The sequence below is a fragment of the Neovison vison genome, chromosome 8, assembly GCF_020171115.1.
Source record: "Neovison vison isolate M4711 chromosome 8, ASM_NN_V1, whole genome shotgun sequence".
Lineage (NCBI taxonomy): Eukaryota > Metazoa > Chordata > Mammalia > Carnivora > Mustelidae > Neogale > Neogale vison.
Window position 1 is genome coordinate 83944523 of NC_058098.1, and position 18823 is coordinate 83963345.

The 18823-nt window shown below is 39.3% G+C and overlaps 1 protein-coding gene across 1 annotated transcript; it reads right to left on the minus strand.

Annotated features, from left to right (window-relative positions):
- Positions 1-2417: 2417 nt before the first annotated feature.
- On the minus strand, positions 2418-18171 carry CCT4 (chaperonin containing TCP1 subunit 4). Its single transcript, XM_044264048.1, has 14 exons — positions 17903-18171; positions 15004-15056; positions 13193-13282; positions 11955-12063; positions 11198-11340; positions 9979-10100; positions 9421-9553; positions 7778-7917; positions 6203-6299; positions 6015-6125; positions 5785-5915; positions 5422-5656; positions 2882-2995; positions 2418-2629 (listed from the first exon to the last, which is right to left on the minus strand). Exons 1-14 carry the CDS (start codon positions 18027-18029, stop codon positions 2615-2617), a joined length of 1620 nt encoding a protein of 539 aa, XP_044119983.1. The 5' UTR covers positions 18030-18171; the 3' UTR covers positions 2418-2614.
- Between the last annotated feature and the right edge of the window lie 652 nt (positions 18172-18823).

An 18823-nucleotide genomic window follows, 5' to 3' on the forward strand; every position in this document is an offset into this window, starting at 1 on the left:
TCTCACATTTTATCAGTTAACTTGCTTTGTAGATAAAAAAAAATAGCGCATTTTCATTCACTGAAATGACGTTTGTTGAAGCCGGCGGCGGCAGAGAAAAGCAGGGGATGTTACTGTGTGATCTCAGAACGGTGGCGTGGTTTTCATGTTACCTAACATGGCTCCCCTGGGAGCCGGCGAACGGAATGGAGTGAGGTACATTCTACTTTGATTGACTTGAGAGCTCACAGGAATCAACCAATCCGAAGGAGTTTGCTAGTTATCGCACTCAGTTTTTTTCTTTGTTTGACCAGTAAAAGCCCAGAGTTGGATGGAGCCGGGCCCACCCACCAGTGAGTGACACAGTGTATGAACCGGGTTGTTTGTGGTTGGGTCCATCAACTTCACAGGGATGGGGCTGAGGGTGCAGGCGCCCGACAGTAACCTCAGACACGCCCATCAACAGCTTCCTACTGAGGATTTGGGCGTTTCAAATGGCGCCTTCCCTCTACACCATGTGTATGTGGTGCAGTCTCAGCCACCTGCAAAGTCTACAACCTCGGGCTGAGGCTGCTGACACCCTCTCCTCCCTATCCTTCGGCCTCCTCTGGACCCCTAGCCCTACAACCAGCCATTGCCACCCTACCTAAAGTTAAGGTATTGCAGCGTTTATTTCCTAGAACCTATCTGTGAGGTCTGAGCCCTTTTTCTTTTTAAATCTTTTTTTAGGGGCGCCTGGGTGGCTCAGTGGGTTGGGCTGCTGCCTTCGGCTCGGGTCATGATCTCGGGGTCCTAGGATCGAGTCCCGCGTCGGGCTCTCTACTCGGCAGGGAGCCTGCTTCCCTCTCTCTCTCTCTGCCTGCCTCTCCATCTACTTGTGATTTCTCTCTGTCAAACAGATAAATAGAAATCTTAAAAAAAAAAAAAATCTTTTTTTAACCAAGCTTTATGCCCATCATGGAGACAACTCAGGACTCCGAGATCTAGTCATATGCTGTTCTGACTGAGCCACCCAGGCACCCATGAGCCATCCTTACCAAGCCTTTCTTGGTCACGGGGCTGCAGTGTGAGCACCTGCAAAATCCATTTCCCCACCTCCTTCAGGCTGTTCTTTCTTTTGGCTGAGACTTGCTTTGCCTACTGGAACAAATACTGGCTCGATTCCGAGCAGAAGCCAGAACCAGAAGTTCATGAGGTATGGGTGCCTTAAGTGACCAGAGTAGGGACTTCTAGTTATTCACATGCAGATGGTTCTGTGGCTGCAGGTGGCCCTCTTGGGATTCGGTGTAAGCCTGACCCTAAAACAAGACAGGCCTACATGCTGAAGCACCACAAATTGAAGATTAGAAGGAATAAGTTTGAGGACAGACACATCGTGTGTCTGTGTAGAAGAGCTGACAAGCTTTCATTCACTAACACCTAAACCATAATACAGAATGATGCGAGAGAAACCACAGGACTTAGAGAAATGTAGTTAAGGGCGCCAACACTCAGGCTATGATTCCATGGTCCTGTTTTAACACCTGATGTGGATGAGTGTAGCTTAACAGTGAATTGATGTACCAATCTATACACTTAATTATTGACATTATGGCATACATACTGCTCAGCTTCTCTCTCCCACTCCCCCTCTTGTATTCCCTCTCTGTCAAATATTTTAAGTTGCAGGTGTCATTGCAAAGTAATGTGGTAGAAGGGCTCCATCTCACAACCCTGAGATCACGTGAGCCAGTCAGACTTAACCAACTGAACCATTTCTGCTTTATATACTTTCCAACTGTATCATTAGATATCTGTAAATATAGAGGATAGTTTTGTGCCCCATCCCACTCCCCCTCTTGTATTCCCTCTCTGTCAAATATTTTAAGTTGCAGGTGTCATTGCAAAGTAATGTGGTAGGAGAAGGGCTCCATCTCACAACCCTGAGATCACGTGAGCCAGTCAGACTTAACCAACTGAACCATTTCTGCTTTATATACTTTCCAACTGTATCATTAGATATCTGTAAATATAGAGGATAGTTTTGTGCCCCAGTGGGGCAGAGATTTTGCGTGTTTGTTTTTTTTCCTCGAGTGTTATTTATTCCTAACCCTTAATTTTTTATTAAGAAAATTTTCACAAAAGTTTAAAGAAGCATGTATCACTCTGATATGCTATTTTAAAAGTTAACACTACAGGGGCACACTTAATGACTGAGCCACCCAGGCACCCCTATCCGTTCATTTATCAGGGAGATGAGCATATTGGGCCATTTAAAATTTCTCAATACTTCTGTTTAAAAACAAAAAAACAAAACCCACAAAACTTAAAGCACTCAGAACTGAGACTTAACAAAGTCAACAGGCAAATATGAACTCATTTTTTTCTCTTCTTACATAGCTTTTTCAACAATATGAGAAGTAACTGAATGTTGGGAGGGAAGAGCCAATAAATTAATCTGCTTTTTGAAACAAAACATTTAATATTTTAATTAAGTTTTGTCAATACAATTTTAAGCAAGTGCCATTGGAAGACCAGGCCCAGGAATTCACAAAGGAAACAATCTTCCAAACAGCAAGGAACACCAAGGTAGGATCCTCCACTCCAGAAGCACTTTAGGGGCCACAGTGGTGCCAGTCGGCCAGTGTTCATCCAATTACCGAGTGTTTACCTGGTAAGAAAAAAACCAGAGTTCCACAACTTATAATAACAGAATTTTAATGATCAAAGAAGTTTCGTGCAATTACCAAACTGCTGATTACCAAATCCTATTTTCACAAGAAATGACTGTAAAAATATGAACTGCTGTTATCACCTTGATGACCAATAAAGTAACATGTACCACCCTGTTCCCCTCCCAAAACTCTTTAAAAAATATACTTTTTTGACCCTGTAGGGAAATTCATAATCTATTTATACTTACCACATCATCGATTTTCAGAATGCTCCGGACAGTTTCAGTTGCTAGAGTCAGTGCACTGACTGAAACCAACAAAGGCTGGACAACCAGTTCCTCCAAAATGTTGGAAATACCACCCTGCCAAATAGCACAAATTGCTTTTAGTGTCTGTGATTACATACCTCACCAATTACACTGCTACCAGTATGACACAAGGCCTTTTGAACCTAGTTTTCCCTTGTTCTAGTCAAAAGTAAAATACTCTATTTAAGCTCTTCTCTATACTGGACGTTCTATTTAACGAAAAATTGGAAAAACAATTTTTAGTTTTGGGGGAATTCTGGATTCCTCCAATCCTAGACCCCAAACAACTCCATTTATCTTGGAGAAAAAAAAGATTTTATTTAACAGAGAGACAGCAAGAGAGGGAACAAAAGCAGGGGGGAGTCAGAGAGGGAGAAGCAGGCTCCTCGCTGAGCAGGACCCTGGGATCATGACCTGAGCCAAAGGCAGACGTCCAATGACATCCAGGTGCCCCAACAACTCCTAATTATCTTTAACTTAAAAATACCCAGGCAAAATTAGGTAATTATACCCATTAAAAATTCCAAGATCTTTAATGCTCTAATAATTCCTGAACCCTAATTCTGAATATGGCCAAGGCTGGTCTGCCCGGCCTTTACATCTCCCTCAAATCCCACTTTTAAATTGTTACTGCAACTATTCTCAGTCTCCCTTCTCTCGGGATTGCTGCATTATGTGATGATGGCCGTAACAGGTAACCATGCCTCCAGTCTTCCCTCCTAAAAATACTTTTTCATCATCTTAGTCTCTTGGTTAAAAAAAATTAGTAGTTCCCAACTACTGGAATAAAAGCAAAATAAAACTCCTCCACAACTGCCCCAATACTCAAAAGGCCTCCTCATTCTAGCTCTTATGGGAGCTTTTCCAACCTTAAAGTCCACTATATGACCAGGATATAACCCTCTAGACAAAACAAGTAATTTCTTGGTTCCTTCCACCTATAAAACATTTGTTTTCCCACCTGAAATTTCCTCATCTCCTACCAAAGTTGCACCTTCATAAAGCTTTCCCTAACCAGACAATTCCCTTCCTTTGGAGTTTGGTATTATTTGGTATTATTTTAAATAAATCAATAAATCAATAAATAAATCTATTTATCCTTGGATTGTCATTTTCCATTACGTATTATTTGTCTCTTCAATAGAGATATTAATAAAGCACTAATACAAAAGGGAAGATTATTACTGTTATGTTTACGCTACACAACTATACTAGGCTACTGGTCACAAAAGCAGCAACAATTAATATTTATGTAATGTTTACTATATCCCAGGCAACTTAGTAAGAGCCTCCTAGCTGGTAATACATTTATTTATTTATTTATTTGTTTGTTTATTTAAAATATTTTATTTATTTATTTGACAGGCAGAGATCACAAGTAGGCAGAGAGAGAGGAAGGGAAGGAGGCTCCTAGCTGAGCAGAGAGCCCGATTCGGGGCTTGATCCCAGCACCCTGGGATCATGACCGGAGCCCAAGGCTTTAACCCACTGAGCCACCCAGGCGCCCCCTGGTAATACATTTAATCCTCACAACAGGCCTTTGAGGGAACTATTAATTGTCCCCGTTTTTACAACTAAGGAAACTGAAGCACAGACTAAGTAACTCACTAAGAGTTACACAATCAATAAGTAGCAGAGTAATGAACAAACACTACTTTTCACCGAAAACATCCTCTTCGGGGCGCTTGGGTGGCTCAGTGGGTTAAGCCGCTGCCTTCGGCTCAGGTCACGATCTCAGGGTCCTGAGATCGAGTCCCACATCAGGCTCTCTGCTCAGCAGGAAGCCTGCTTCCCTCTCTCTCTCTCTCTCTGCCTGCCTGTCTACTTGTAATCTCTCTCTGTCAAATAAATAAAAAAAAAAAGTTTAAAAAAAAATAAAAAACAAAAAACACATCCTCTTCATTCTTACTCACTGGCATAAATTAGTTGACCTGCGGTTCTCATACTTGGATCTGAGACTACTTTTTTTTTTTTTTTTAAAGTAATCTCTACACATAATGCAGGGCTTTGAATTCACAACATGAAGATCAAGAGTCATATGCTTTTCCAATTGAGCCAACCAGGTGCCCCTAAACCCAAGATTATTTTTTTTTTCAAAAGAAGATTTATTTACCTGAGAATGAGTAAGCATGGTGGGCAGAAGGAGAGGGAATCTTGAGCAAACACCCCACTGAGCAGGGAGCCTGACCCCACAACTCTGAGACCATGCCTTGAGTCGAAATCAAGGGTCAGACATTTGACTGAGCCACCCAGCTCCCCCAAAAGATTACTTTCAATTAAAAAGCTTTGATCCAGGCAACCCTTTTTGTGGGTCCCCTCTCTGTGAGCTCTGTACTCTATCTTTCAATAAACTTTACAACTGCTCAATAAATCTTGCTTTGCTGTCCACCAAAAAAAAAGCAAGTTTGTCAATAGACAATTATGAAGTTGTTAACATTTTAATCAATATTTTCTGTAATAATTAAAGACAAAATTATTACCTTTCGGACATTAATGCCGGTAGTTTTTTCTCCTTGGGCATGCCGGTTTCTCAGTTCTGTTACTGTAGAAATGGGATTCAGGCCAGCATTTTCAGCTAGTGTAGATGGAATGACTTCCATAGCATCTGCAAAAGCACGAACGCAGTAGGATTCCATGCCACTCAGTGTTCGTGAATATTCAGTTAACCGTAGGGCCAATTCTATCTCTGGAGCACCACCGCCTGCAATAAGAGCTCTGAAATTCACAAATACATTTTTAGCTTTTTTTATCCAACAAAAAGCTATTTTTAATAACTTACTATTTATACCTTAAAAATAGTCAAAATAGAAATATTAACATTCAAAATGTTAATGATATATTACCTCTTCTTCACTAAACAGCGAATAACACACAGGGCATCATGAATGGAGCGCTCAGCTTCTTCAATCACCAATTTGTTAGATCCACGGACAACAATTGTAACTGTTTTTCCAGGGCTTGTACAGCCTGTAATCTATAGTAAATACACTCCAAGTTAGGTACAGAAACAAGGGTTAAAACAAACAAAAACAAACCCAGGTAAATAAAAGCTGTATTACAATAATACTGTTACCTTGAGTAGTTTGCCAGAACCATTTAAATTGACCTCCTCAGCTAACTCAGCTGATCCCAGCATGTCGGCAGTAAATTGGTCAATATGAGCAACTGGCTTGGTTCCAATTGTCTGGGAAAAATATCAAACCCACAAATTAAGACATTTGATTACTGGATATTTTCACACAGAAGCTACAAATATTTTACCTTACAAATGAATTCGATGTCTTCTCTTTCAATATCCTTAACCACCATAATCTTCATTTTGTTCAGGAAATGTAATGCAAGATCACTAAGAGCATCTCTAAAACACAAAATCAGTGATTAGGCCAATGCTAGATTTAAAAAATATACTGTTAAACTGTTTTTTAAGCTATTCATCATTACTGTTTAAATGATTAATAACTCAATTAGTAGAGGAAGACGCTTTAAATTTAGTTGACCAAGTTCATGAGCTCAAAACTCTTTGAAGATTTCCAATGGATCATATTAAAATGTACCCCAGGCAACACTATTTGTAAAGAATACAATAAAAGGTAATTACTGTCATAGTTTTTAATACTAAATGAATGTTAAATGAATGTATCTTTGATAATTGAAACTTCATTGATATTTGATGAATTTAGACGTATGATTAATTTAAGACTCCATAAATTTACGCTTTCTCACAAATTACCTGAACAAAGCCCCTGACAACGCTGTGACACTGGAAGGGTGGATATTCTGATCCCTTTTCTACAGATAAGTTAACTAAAATTTTGAGAAGTTTACTTAAGGTCACCACCTATGATATGGCTTGGTAGGAGAACCAGAGTTTGATTACAAACTCTTCATCAAGGTTTCTATATAAAATAGTCACCCTTAGTATTTCCTGGCATAACATTTATTAATAGAGTACAAGGGACTACATCTACTTATTAGAAGAAAATACTGAAGAAAATAAAAGGGATCAGTTCAAACTTTGGAAAATTCTTTTGTTCCATGAACTATCTCTTGCATTCTCCTCAAAAGAACTTCTAAATTTCAAGGCAAGCAATTCCATGGACCTTTAAATAAATGCCTCTTTTAGCTAGCTGACCAAGTCTAAACCAAATGTATCAAAAACAAAGCATTCCATTTGCTCGATATTTAGGATCTTGGTCTAGAAAGAACATACAGCTGACCCTGGAACAATGAGAATTAGAGGCACCAACTCCCCCTCTTCAGTAAAAAGTATGCATGTAACTCTGGACTTTCCCAAAACTCGACTACTAATACCCTGCTAACCAAAGCCTTATAGAAAACATAGCCAGCCAATACGCTGTATTCTTACAATAAAGCTAGAGAAAAGAAAATGTTAAGAAAACCGTAAGGAGGAGTGGTTAGCTGGCTTAGCTGGAATATGCAGCTCTTAATCTAAGGGTCCTGAGTTCCAAGCCCCATGTTGGGTGCAGAGATTACTTAAAGAGAACTTAAAAACCACAAGGAAAATACATTTATAGTACTGTAAAAAAAAAATTCGTGTACTGTAAAAAAAAAAAAAAAAATCCACATGTAAGTAGACCCACATAGTTCAAACCGGAGTTGCTCAAGGGTCAACTATATATCCCAAACAGTTAAATCATCACAGTGGAAAGAGAACCCACTTAGAGGATTTATCAGAATGTAATGTCCCAAAATGCAGATTCATTCTAGATTTCTAGTGATCTACCCACTCCAAAAGTTTCTTAAAAAATTGCTTAAAAAAAATTTGCGAAAATAAACTTGTCATTCAAAGCTGAACAAAATAAATAGCTTCCACACCTCAGAATAGACTTCTGTATGAGAAGGACATTACATCCTGTTTTTTTAATTTGCTTCACTAAATTGAGAATATAGGCTCTCTCCTCCCGCAGCACTCGGTCCATCTGGACATAGTCAGAAACTACTATTTGATTATCCATCTGTTGAGAAAAAAGAACATCGCATTAATAAATTGCGCTCTGAGAGTTTTGTGGGTTTTTTTTTTTTTTTGGGTGTTTAAAAAAGTTTTTAAGTGAAAAGGACAGATTTTTTTTTTTTTAAAGATTTTATTTATTTATTTGTCAGAGAGAGAGAGGGAGAGAGAGAGAGAGCACAGGCAGGCAGACAGAATGGCAGGCAGAGGCAGAGGGAGAAGCAGGCTCCCTGCTGAGCAAGGAGCCTGATGTGGGACTTGATCCCAGGATGCTGGGATCATGACCTGAGCCAAAGGCAGCTGCTTATTAGCCAACTGAGCCACCCAGGCGTACCAAAGGACAGATTTTTTTTTTTCTAGAAAGGTTTTTTTGTTTTGTTTTGTTTTAAGATTTTATTTATTTATTTGACAGAGAGAGATCACAAGTAGGCAGAGAGGCAGGCAGAGAGGAGTAAGCAGGCTCCCCACTGAGCAGAGAGCCCGACGCAGGGCTCGATCCCAGGACCCCGAGATCATGACTTGAGCCGAAGGCAGAGGCTTAACACCTGAGCCACCCAGGCGCCCCTCAAAAGGACAGATTTTTAATGAAAATATTAAGTATCATAATAAATTCAACCAAAACCTTATGCCTAACAATAAATTAGAGGCATACATAGAAAAGGTCTAGGAAAATGAATATATATACCAATGGTAACTCAGGTCTTTAACTTTCATCTATACACCTTGCTGTATTATTTATATTTTTTGCAAGTACACTTTTGGCAATTTTAAAATGGTTATCCTTGTTCCTGAATATGTCAAGTTTTTTCATAGAAAGGTATGCATTACTGAAATTTCAGTTGTATCCTTTTAACTCTATGGCTTGTTAGAAAAACTGGTATGCTAAAAGGTGATATCAGGGACAAATCTTATTAATTAAATGTGTATAAAACAACATTAATTTTTCTATGGGTTTAATGTTTGGGAAACACATGACTCAACAGGAAACCTATATGCCAATACAATGTAAAAGAAGAGCAAATCTGAGTGAAATGACAAGATCAACCACTCCCTTTTGGAAAAAGCACTTACGATCAAAAGATAAGAAAATACCTTAAAAATATTTCTTTAGAGTATAAATAGTAAGCTGGTTTCAACTTTCATTTGTGTAAATATAGGACAAAAGATCTGTCTGCTGCTACAGGATGGATGGCGGTTTCTCAGAAACCTACAAAGGAAACTGGAAATTCCACTTACTCTGTAACTTTTAAATAACCTAATTTTATTATTTCATAATAGTGCCCCTGTTACTTGCCTTCATCTATGAGTCAACACTCAATTTCAATGACAGCCTGATCTGTCATGTCTGGCATCCAATAATTTCTCCTTTTGTCTCAATTCTATTAATTCTTTCAGAATTTATGATATTTACCACTAGTATCACTATACCGTATTTTTAGAATATTGAACAAAGATCCAAGCTATTAGAAAGTTACATACATAGGGAACTAATTTCATTTGCTTTACTTACATCTGTTTTGGGAGCAGATAAGCAAAATTGAATAAGTCCAATCTTAGCCTTTTCAACTCTGGTTATGCCAGAATTTGCCACCTTTTGAGTAAGTACCAGCCCTTCCACCAGCTCACAGTCATCAATTGTGCCACTAAGGAAAAAGGAAACAAAGAGGACACAGTTAACAAAGGGTGGAAATCTGTGAGTTTAATAGGTTGCTAACAGATTAAAAATCTTAAGTCCAATAAAATACAAGTCAGTCTCACATTTTTTACTGCCCCAATTCCTAAAATTCTTTGATCACACTAATACCTTGCCATCATAACAGAATATAAACAAATTCTTGAGATTCCCACATTAATAGAAGTTCTTAATTTTTTTAAAAAATTTATTTGTCAGAGACAGAGAGAGCACACAAGCAGGGGGAATGGCAGGCAGAGGGAGAAGCAGGAGCCTGATGCAGGACCTGGTCCCAGTACCCTGGGATCATGACCTGAGCTGAAGGTAGAGGCTTAATTGATTAAGCCACCAGGTGTCCCTTTAATTTTTACTAAAATCGTAATTAGAAATGCTTACCCAAGTTTCTTAACGATTTTAATGTCTCTAAGATCTACACTAGTAGCTGTGGCTGGATCAATCACTTTCATCACTGCATTTACACTCATTGGAGAAAGCAGACTTGAATACTGAGAGACAACCTAGAATTTAAAAAATTAAATACAGTCACTTTCACACACCCACACAAAATCCTGGTTCTTTAATAACTAAGATCTTCAAGAAGAAATCTTAATCACTTTTTTGGGGTTACAGGGAGAATGGGAACACGACACAACATTCCAGACAAATTGTCTTCTCCACTCAGCTGTCCATCACAAAATATGTAGGGCACAAAATAAGGGCACAAAACATGTAGACTTCTTTTCCTAGTTTATTAACCTATTAGATGGGACTGTCCAGATTAGTAGCTCTAGAAAATCCAAAAATCAAATTATATGTAGATGTTTGTTACCTAAAATCAATCTGTGAGCAAATGCTCTATATGTGCACACGTAATACTGAGGGACTAATAAAAATAACTTCTGGCTAAGACTTTACTAAGAACTTACTGTATGTGAGACAATGGTTTTAGCCCTTTATGTTTATATACCCAATCAATCTTCAGATGAAGAAATTGAGAGTCACACAGCTTAGTCAAGTGATGAGCCCAGCAATAAACCAAGTAGTCTAGACTCTGTGACCCTGCTATTCTGTCCATATTAGGTCTGAGGACATTCAATAGTTATCATGTATGTCACTAACACTATCCAGCTCACTGAAAGATGATGATTGTATCAAAATAATGCTGATGAAAAAAAATGGGGGTGGGGGACTCAGGACATGACAGAAAACAAGAACATTAAGTTTGCAGGAAATTTAAAAAAAAAAAAAAATCAATGCTTTACACTTGAAAACTAAAAAAGCAGCACTGGTTAGAAGTTAAGAGGGACCGCAGATGGGCAAACCTGTCCTGGGTTCCAATCTCCACTTATCCCTTACTCATAAGTCTTGGGATTAGTTACTTAACTTCACTAGATCTATTTTCCTGTCTATAACATGGACGTACAGTTTATCTGACAGCCCTGAAGGAAGAGATTTGACATTAACTAATTCAGTTGTACAAATAACCTCAATTACCCAGACACTCCAGACCTTATGTTTATGGACTGCAGAGCATCAAAAATCACAACCTAAGAGTTACAATTCTTAACAAGCTTTAAAAAGTAATTTTAAAATTATCCCTTAGTACTGGTCTCACCTTTGAGTTCAGGGAAGTGGTAGCACTATTTAATAGGGTTTCTCTGTCACTCAGTTCCACAGGTCGAGACATGTCAGTCAAGATTTCTATACCCTTTTCCAAAGCCTTCTGGAATGACTCAGAAATGATGGTTGGATGAATCCCTGTGATTTGTTAAAATTTAGTTATTACAACACATAAACTACATATGACACCCCTTAAGATTTTTTATTCATTATAATTTCAGAGTAGTCATAATTTTTAAAATGATCTCTATTAACTTAGGCTTCAGTTATAAATAAAAACAGTCTGAACAACCTTAACTGCTATTATGGCAAATAACTTATTTCCATTAATCTGGCAGTCAATACTGCACTCATGCGATATTTACACCTTTCAAAACCACAAATCTATGTTATAAATAAAGTAAGTGACTAGAGAATCTCCACTATGATTAAGCAGTATTTAACAGAAGAAACTATACTACCTTTCCCAAATCTTCATTCTCATCTAGAATCTAAGATCAGTACCGCCACCACACCTTATTTTAGAAAAGCAAAAATTTTATCAAGTTCCATTCAAAATGAAGGCTGGTTGAGGGGAAAAAAAAAAAAAAACGAACAAAAAGAAACAATGTTCTTATTCATATAATAAACACAGCAAAATTTAACCTAAAAATTCCTAACAAAATTAGTTATTCCAAATCAAATACCAAATCTATTACTCAGTAACTTTTGGCCTTTGTTTAGTAATAAAACATGTCCTATGTCCTACCTACCTTTTTGAAGAAGCTTGGTACAGGAATCTAAGAGAGAGCCAGCAATGATGACTACGGATGTGGTGCCATCTCCTGCTTCTATATCTTGTGCCTTAGACAGCTCCACCAGCTAAGTAAACAGAACATGCTAAGTTGCTCAGTGAGAAAGGGGAGGACCCAATAACATCTAAGTGAAATACAAATGAATGGCCTTCATATCAGTGTCAAAAACAATTTGATTATTATCAACACTGTAAAACCTAACATAATTCTTTTTAAAAAATTATTTATTTATTTGTCTGATAGAGATCCACAAGCAGACAGAGAGGAAGGCAGAGAGAGAGGAGGAAGCAGGCTCCCTGCTGAGCAGAGAGCCCGATGCGGGACTCGATTCCAGGACCCTGAGATCATGACCAGGGCCGAAGGTAGAGGCTTTAACCCACTGAGCCACCCAGGCACCCCTCAATAAAATTCTTGACTTCTTGGATTTCATTTTATTTTTGAGTTTCATTTTAAAATGATTGATATATTTGTGACTTGCAAAATTTTGCTCATATACTCTCTATAAGAATCTGTTATGATTTTTTGGTTTGATCTATGGTTATACATTTTTTTCTCCCCAGCTATTAAAAGTTCCTGTCATAAAGTGTAAATGATGTTGCACCAAAGGTACCCTGTAGACTTGGAAACTAAAGAACGGGATTATGGAAGACACACGTGTCAGTTTGGAGTCCTTTGGTAGTTTATCTGAATTGACCCCAGATAAGCCTAATCTGATTCATCTTAAAAGTCACCTTTATGTAATCAAACATAACTTTTTGACAGGAATTTCTTTTTGCAGATATGGTGACTTCTCACTTATACTGGAATCATCATCACACTTAAGCTGGATTGGTGACTGTTTTTAATAAACCTCAGTATTTTAGACACTTGATTTTGAGCACAATTAAGATTACACTGCTCTCTTCCAACCAACTTCCACTGAACTATTAAAGACATTTCATGATTTTATCTTCTTCTTCCTCTACTACACAGTACATTCCTATGGACAAGGAGACTCATGTTTTATTACAACCTTGCACTGAAGAGCACAATGTTAGGCACACAATGTATCCTAAAAACATCCCTGTTTTAACACAAAAAAGAATTCACAGTGTTTATACAATGTGATCAAGTAAAACAAAATTAACTGTTTACAAATATCAAGCAATACACTTTAAAAAAAAAAGAAAGGCAACCTCATCTAAAATTATACTTACCATTCTGGCTGCTGGATGTAACACTTGCATTTGTTTCAGAATGGTGGCTCCATCATTTGTAATAGTCACATCGCCTTTTCCATCTTGAATCTGTCAAGTTTTGTTTTTTAAAAAAGCTGTATTTCAAAAATTGTTCTTTACCCAGCACAATGACACCCTAAAAGCTCTATTAATTTTAAAGTTTCTTGGCAGAGAAGTTAATTTATGTTTGCATAGTTTACAACTGTGCTTAATTTCAAATTCTCTTACATTACTAGAGTGATTTAAGAAATATGCAGCAACAGTCTAACTTTACAAATGGAAATACCTGGCTTTACTCCATCTATTTTTTTCATTTGTTTCAAAGTGAAGGAAATCTAGACACACAAAACACAAAGCAGAAATACTACGAAGAAGAATTACTAACATTACTGGGTTCATATCCATCATAAGATATGGTACCATGGAACCGTCCTACACTGTTGGTGGGAATGCAAGCTGGTGCAGCCACTCTGGAAAACAGCATGGAGGTTCCTCAAAAAGTTGAAAATAGAGCTACCCTATGACCCAGCAATTGTGCTACTGGATATTTAACCTAAAGATACAAATGTAGTGATCTGAAGGGGCATGTGCACCAGAATGTTTATAGCAGCAATGTCCGTAATAGTCAAACTATGGAAAGAACCTAGATGTCCATCAACAGAAGAATGGATAAAGAAGATGTGGTGTGTATATAGATACAATGGAATACTATGCAGCCATCAAAAGAAATGAAATCTTGCCATTTGCAAAGACATGACAGAATTAGAGGGTATTATGCTGAGTGAAATAAGTCAATCAGAGAAAACACAATTATCATATGATCTCTCTGATATGAGAAATTTGAGAGGCAGGGCAGAGGGCTGTGGGGGGTAGGGAAGGAAAAAACAAAATGAGATGAGATCCGGAAGGAGACAAACCATAACAGACTCTTAATCTCACAGAGCAAACTGACGGTTGCTGAGGGGTGAGGGAGTAGGGAAGGGGTGGTTGGGTTATGGACATTGGGGAGGGTGTGTGCTATTGTGAGTGCTGTGAAATGTGTAGGCCTGATGATTCACAGACCTATACCCCTGGGGCAAATAATACAATTTATGTTAATAAAAATAATCAAAAAAAAAAAAAAAAAAAAAAGAAAAAAAAAAAAAGAAAAAGAAATGACACCATGGATTTTCAAAAAGCACCACAACACAGTAAATACAATTCTTACATTCAAAAAAGTAACTTATGTCTTAGTATTTTCAACTAAGGATAAACAGGCTCACTAGCAGGGACAGATTTTAAAACATCCACACAGAATAATACCATCTATGTATCATCCAGATAATCCCTCATATGGTTTCTCTCTCATTTTGGATGTTAATCAGCACTGAATTTGAGGGTATATTTCTCAAAACTGGAGGGTCTGGAATGCAATGTTTTATGCTGCCTGTCAGTCACACCAGAACAACTGAAATTCCACAGAACCATGCAGGGTCACAGTTACAGCAATAAGGAACACTGAACTCAAGCATGTATAGCTACAGCCTTACTCTACTTCTCATGTAACAACACAACCGATAACAACTTTTGTGTATGTACTTTCATTGTATAAAGATCATTAAAAAAATATGAATTAAATACTTAGGTCCTGCTCACCCCAAAGCAATCTATTAGTCTTCTAAACTCTCAAAGTACCCTTCTAGCACTTTTTGCTCTTTAGGCAGCATATCTTAACCCACTATTGAGAATCTGCAGTGTGGACAGCAGTACCCAATATGTAATGAATAATCTGTTTTTTTGTTTTGTTTTACCATTTTGTCCATTCCTTTTGGTCCAAGGCTTGTTCTAATAGCATCAGCAACAGCTGTAAACGGAAGGAAGAAATCAGAACCTCTTTAAAAAAAGCAACGTATTTCTCCTCTCAAATGATCATCTGTCCTTATTAGGATATGGTGTGCAACCATTTACTCTTATTAAAGAAAACTCACTGTCTAATAATCATCTACTGAAAACACAGTTATTTATTCCTTTAACTGTACGACACTCTCCTTTTGTTGTTAAAGTCACTGTACATAATACTTGTGCCCTGCCTATAGTAGAATAAGATTTGAGGATTTACCTAACCTTCCTCTAAGTATCAAAATAAGCACAATGTAATTATGAGCTCAAAATGGAGACTGCATTTTTTTCTCCATTCCTTAAGAGAACACAAGCAACAGGAGAGGCAAGACTTCCTACTATGTAATTCCCCTTATTTGTCTATTCTGTCTTCTCTAAATACAGAGTGTAATTTTTGAAGGCTAAGACTTATCCACCGATGTGAAGATGTTGCCCATCTTTACATACCCTGCCACCAAATAAACCCAAACAAAACCCCCAAACCTTAACCCAAACAAAAACCCTAGCTTTCAGTCATCATCGGTACATTATGAAACATTGATGGGTATATAGTTTACCATTCCAAAGTTACTTACTCTTATTAACTTCCCTAAGAATGTTTATTGGTCCACTGAAGGGAAACTGGAATTGATGAACAGTCAAGACAAATCCCCTTTTCTTTGAGAAGCCCAAGACTCCCCTTCCTCACATACCACCTCACCCCATATACACAGGGCTGAGACTGTGCCCTAATCATCCTATATGCCACAACCAGCATACTTCCTTTTACTGCATGAATAATACATAAAGACCTTAAGGACAAAAAAAATTTGCTATAATTAAAAGTTATTTTCTATTTAATTGTCTCATAATTTAGGACTGCTATTCCTACTTATCCAGTCAATATTAGCCTCTCAGGAGATTTTAGTGGACCATGGCCATGATTCACCAATAGACCAATTCACTTTAAGAATGCCCTCGCACTCATCTGGGGCGCCTGGGTGGCTCAGTGGGTTAAAGCCTCTGCTTTCGGCTCAGGTCATGATGCCAGGGTCCCGGGATGGAGGCCCACATCGGGCTCTCTCCTCAGCAGGGAGCCTGCTTCCTCCTCTCTCTCTGTCTGCCTCTCTGCCTACTTGTGATCTCTGTCTGTCAAATAAATAAATAAATCTTAAAAAAAAAATGCCCTCGCACTCATCTACATGAAGTTAGGAAAACACACCCTATCCAAAAAATAAAAGATTTTAGACTGCTTACATCTCCCAAAGCATCTGATGTTTAAGATACAGTATGGCACACAGCAGAGTCTGTTAAAAGGAACTCCTGAAGAGTACTAGAACTAGTATTACTTTTCTGTGTGTTTATGGTTTTTACGTTATCAACCAATTTTGGGGGGCATGCTTTTGAGATAACATCCAAATAAAAAACTGACTCCCTGAATTATCCTGAAAATGCACCTAAACTAAAGCAACTTTTCTCTATCAAGTTTGTTGGGTTTTGTCTGACTTGGAAAGACTAGTTGTGCCCCTCTGAGTTCTCATTTAAAAAGGTCAGGTTCTTTTCTTTTCTTTTTTTTTTTTTAAGATTTTATTTATTTATTTGACAGAGATCACAAGTAGGCAGAGAGGCAGGCAGAGAGAGAGGAGGAAGCAGGCTCCCCACTGAGCAGAGAGCCTGATTCAGGGCTCTATCCCAGAACCCTGGGATCATGACCCAAGCGGAAGGCAGAGGCTTTAACCCACTGAGCCAAAGGTCAGGTTCTAAACAATGAATTGTTACACTTAAAAGAAATTAAATAAAAAATAAATAAATAAAAGGGGAAAAAAAAGGCCAGGTTCACAGGTAATTCAGGTGGCCTCTGCTCACCAGGCCCTCAAGATTTGGCCCCATCCGACCCTTTCAATCTTCACCTCTCAGGTCTTCTTGCACTTTAATCTCTAACTGTGATGAAGGACGCACTACATTTCAATACTCAATATACATCAGCTAAGATCTCTAAGTCTCCGTTCTCATTTTTCCAGGCTCTTCTGTCTCAACAACTACTCTTAATTCTCACAACTCCGGTGGGGTGGAGGTGGGGGGGGGGAAGTGCGAACACTTTCTTCAATTTTATGGGTGAGGAAACGTTGGCTAAAAGTCGAAGGTCACAAAGCCATTCAGAAATGGTTAACAGAGAACTGTAACTCAGGTTTTCATTTCTATTATATACCATACAATTATAGAAAACAAAAAAAACACCAATAAATCGTCCATACTTCTAGACTTGCTTGCGTTTGGCTGGACATGCAGGGAGAACGTAAACGCACAACCTGGCTTTCCACATGCTCCATCAGAACAGGTGAGTCTCCCCCACAGCCCAGTACAAAGGGCCCCGCCCCAACGTAAGCGCGGAGTTTACCAAATTCGTTTCATCAGTTGCGCCAGGAGGGTCTTTAAATATTTTTATAGGAACATTTGATAACTAAAATATATTCTGCAAACAACATTCTACCACCAGTGGAACCCATACGCATTTAAACGACAGCGCTTATGTGTCAGATCCCAAGGGACGGCTGCTTGCGGTCCTCGACATCTTTCCCCTGAACCGTGATTACCGACCGGGGATGAAAAATTACGGGCGTGTAAGACCAATAGGGCCCGCCTCAAGATCTCCATACTTGGCCCTGGGAATTACCGGCAAAAAACATAAAAGAGATCCCTCCACTGAGAAGCCATCCCTGGAAGGACAAGATTATCTCAAGTAAGAGAAAAATAAGCTTTAGCAACCCAAGTTCAGGATGAGAGTATAAGCTCGACCCCGCACGGCCTCGGGTCGGACTGAGGGAGCGATACCTTTGGCCGCCGAGATGTTGCTGAAGCGGATTTGGGCCGGCTTGTCGCGGTCCTGATAGGCGTTTTTGCTGCGGCCGCCGGCACTCCCGGCAGGCGCCCCGCTTCGGGGTGCCACGTTCTCAGGCATGGCAAACTGGGCTGGGTCTGCGTGGGCTCGCGAAGGACGGATGGACCCGGATTCCAGCCGGCCGTAGACTAACGGAACGCGCCCACCGCCTTCACGAAGCTTCCAGAAAGCAGCGCGGACGCCGGGAGGAGGAGGTGGAGAGGGGGCCTGCCAAGCGGCGCGGCGCTGACGTGACGTAGCAGGCTGCCCGCCGCGCGCCGGTTGAGGAGGCTGTGGCTGCGAACTGGGGGTTTACTGGGAGCATTGGCCCCGGGCCTGGGGTGGAGGCGCGCTGAGGGAGGACGTTTGCGAGGCAGCCAGGAAAACCCATGATTTTAAAGGCGGGCGTTGGGCATCAACATCGCCCGCTGCCCTGGCCTGGGTCGTGAGGTCCCTTCTGTTAATTCAAACCCTACGCGTGTCAGAGATGTTGTGGGCTCCCAGATTACACCTGAATGGTCGGGGCTGAGCTGGTTTTTGCTGGGCGGCTTAGTCCTGTATTTTGTTCAATTTTGTTCGTTTTGAAAGAGAGTTGGAAGAGAGATTTGGAATGGGTGCCTGTTTTCATTTGGTTTAAGTGTTGATTGTCTCCTATTGATTGTTACTGGGGGGTAGTTAGAGGCATAAATACTTACTGTTGAATTGCAGAGACTTTTGCTTTGAACCTGTGATTGCCTGCCAAACCAGGAGTGCCTATCTTACAACGCCCTCGTTGTTAGCTTCTTACACATAACATGAGCCACTTACAGGGAGCCAAAGTATTTTAGTTCAGTTGTGTGCTAGGTGCATTGCTAACCCCTTTAGATATTTTATCT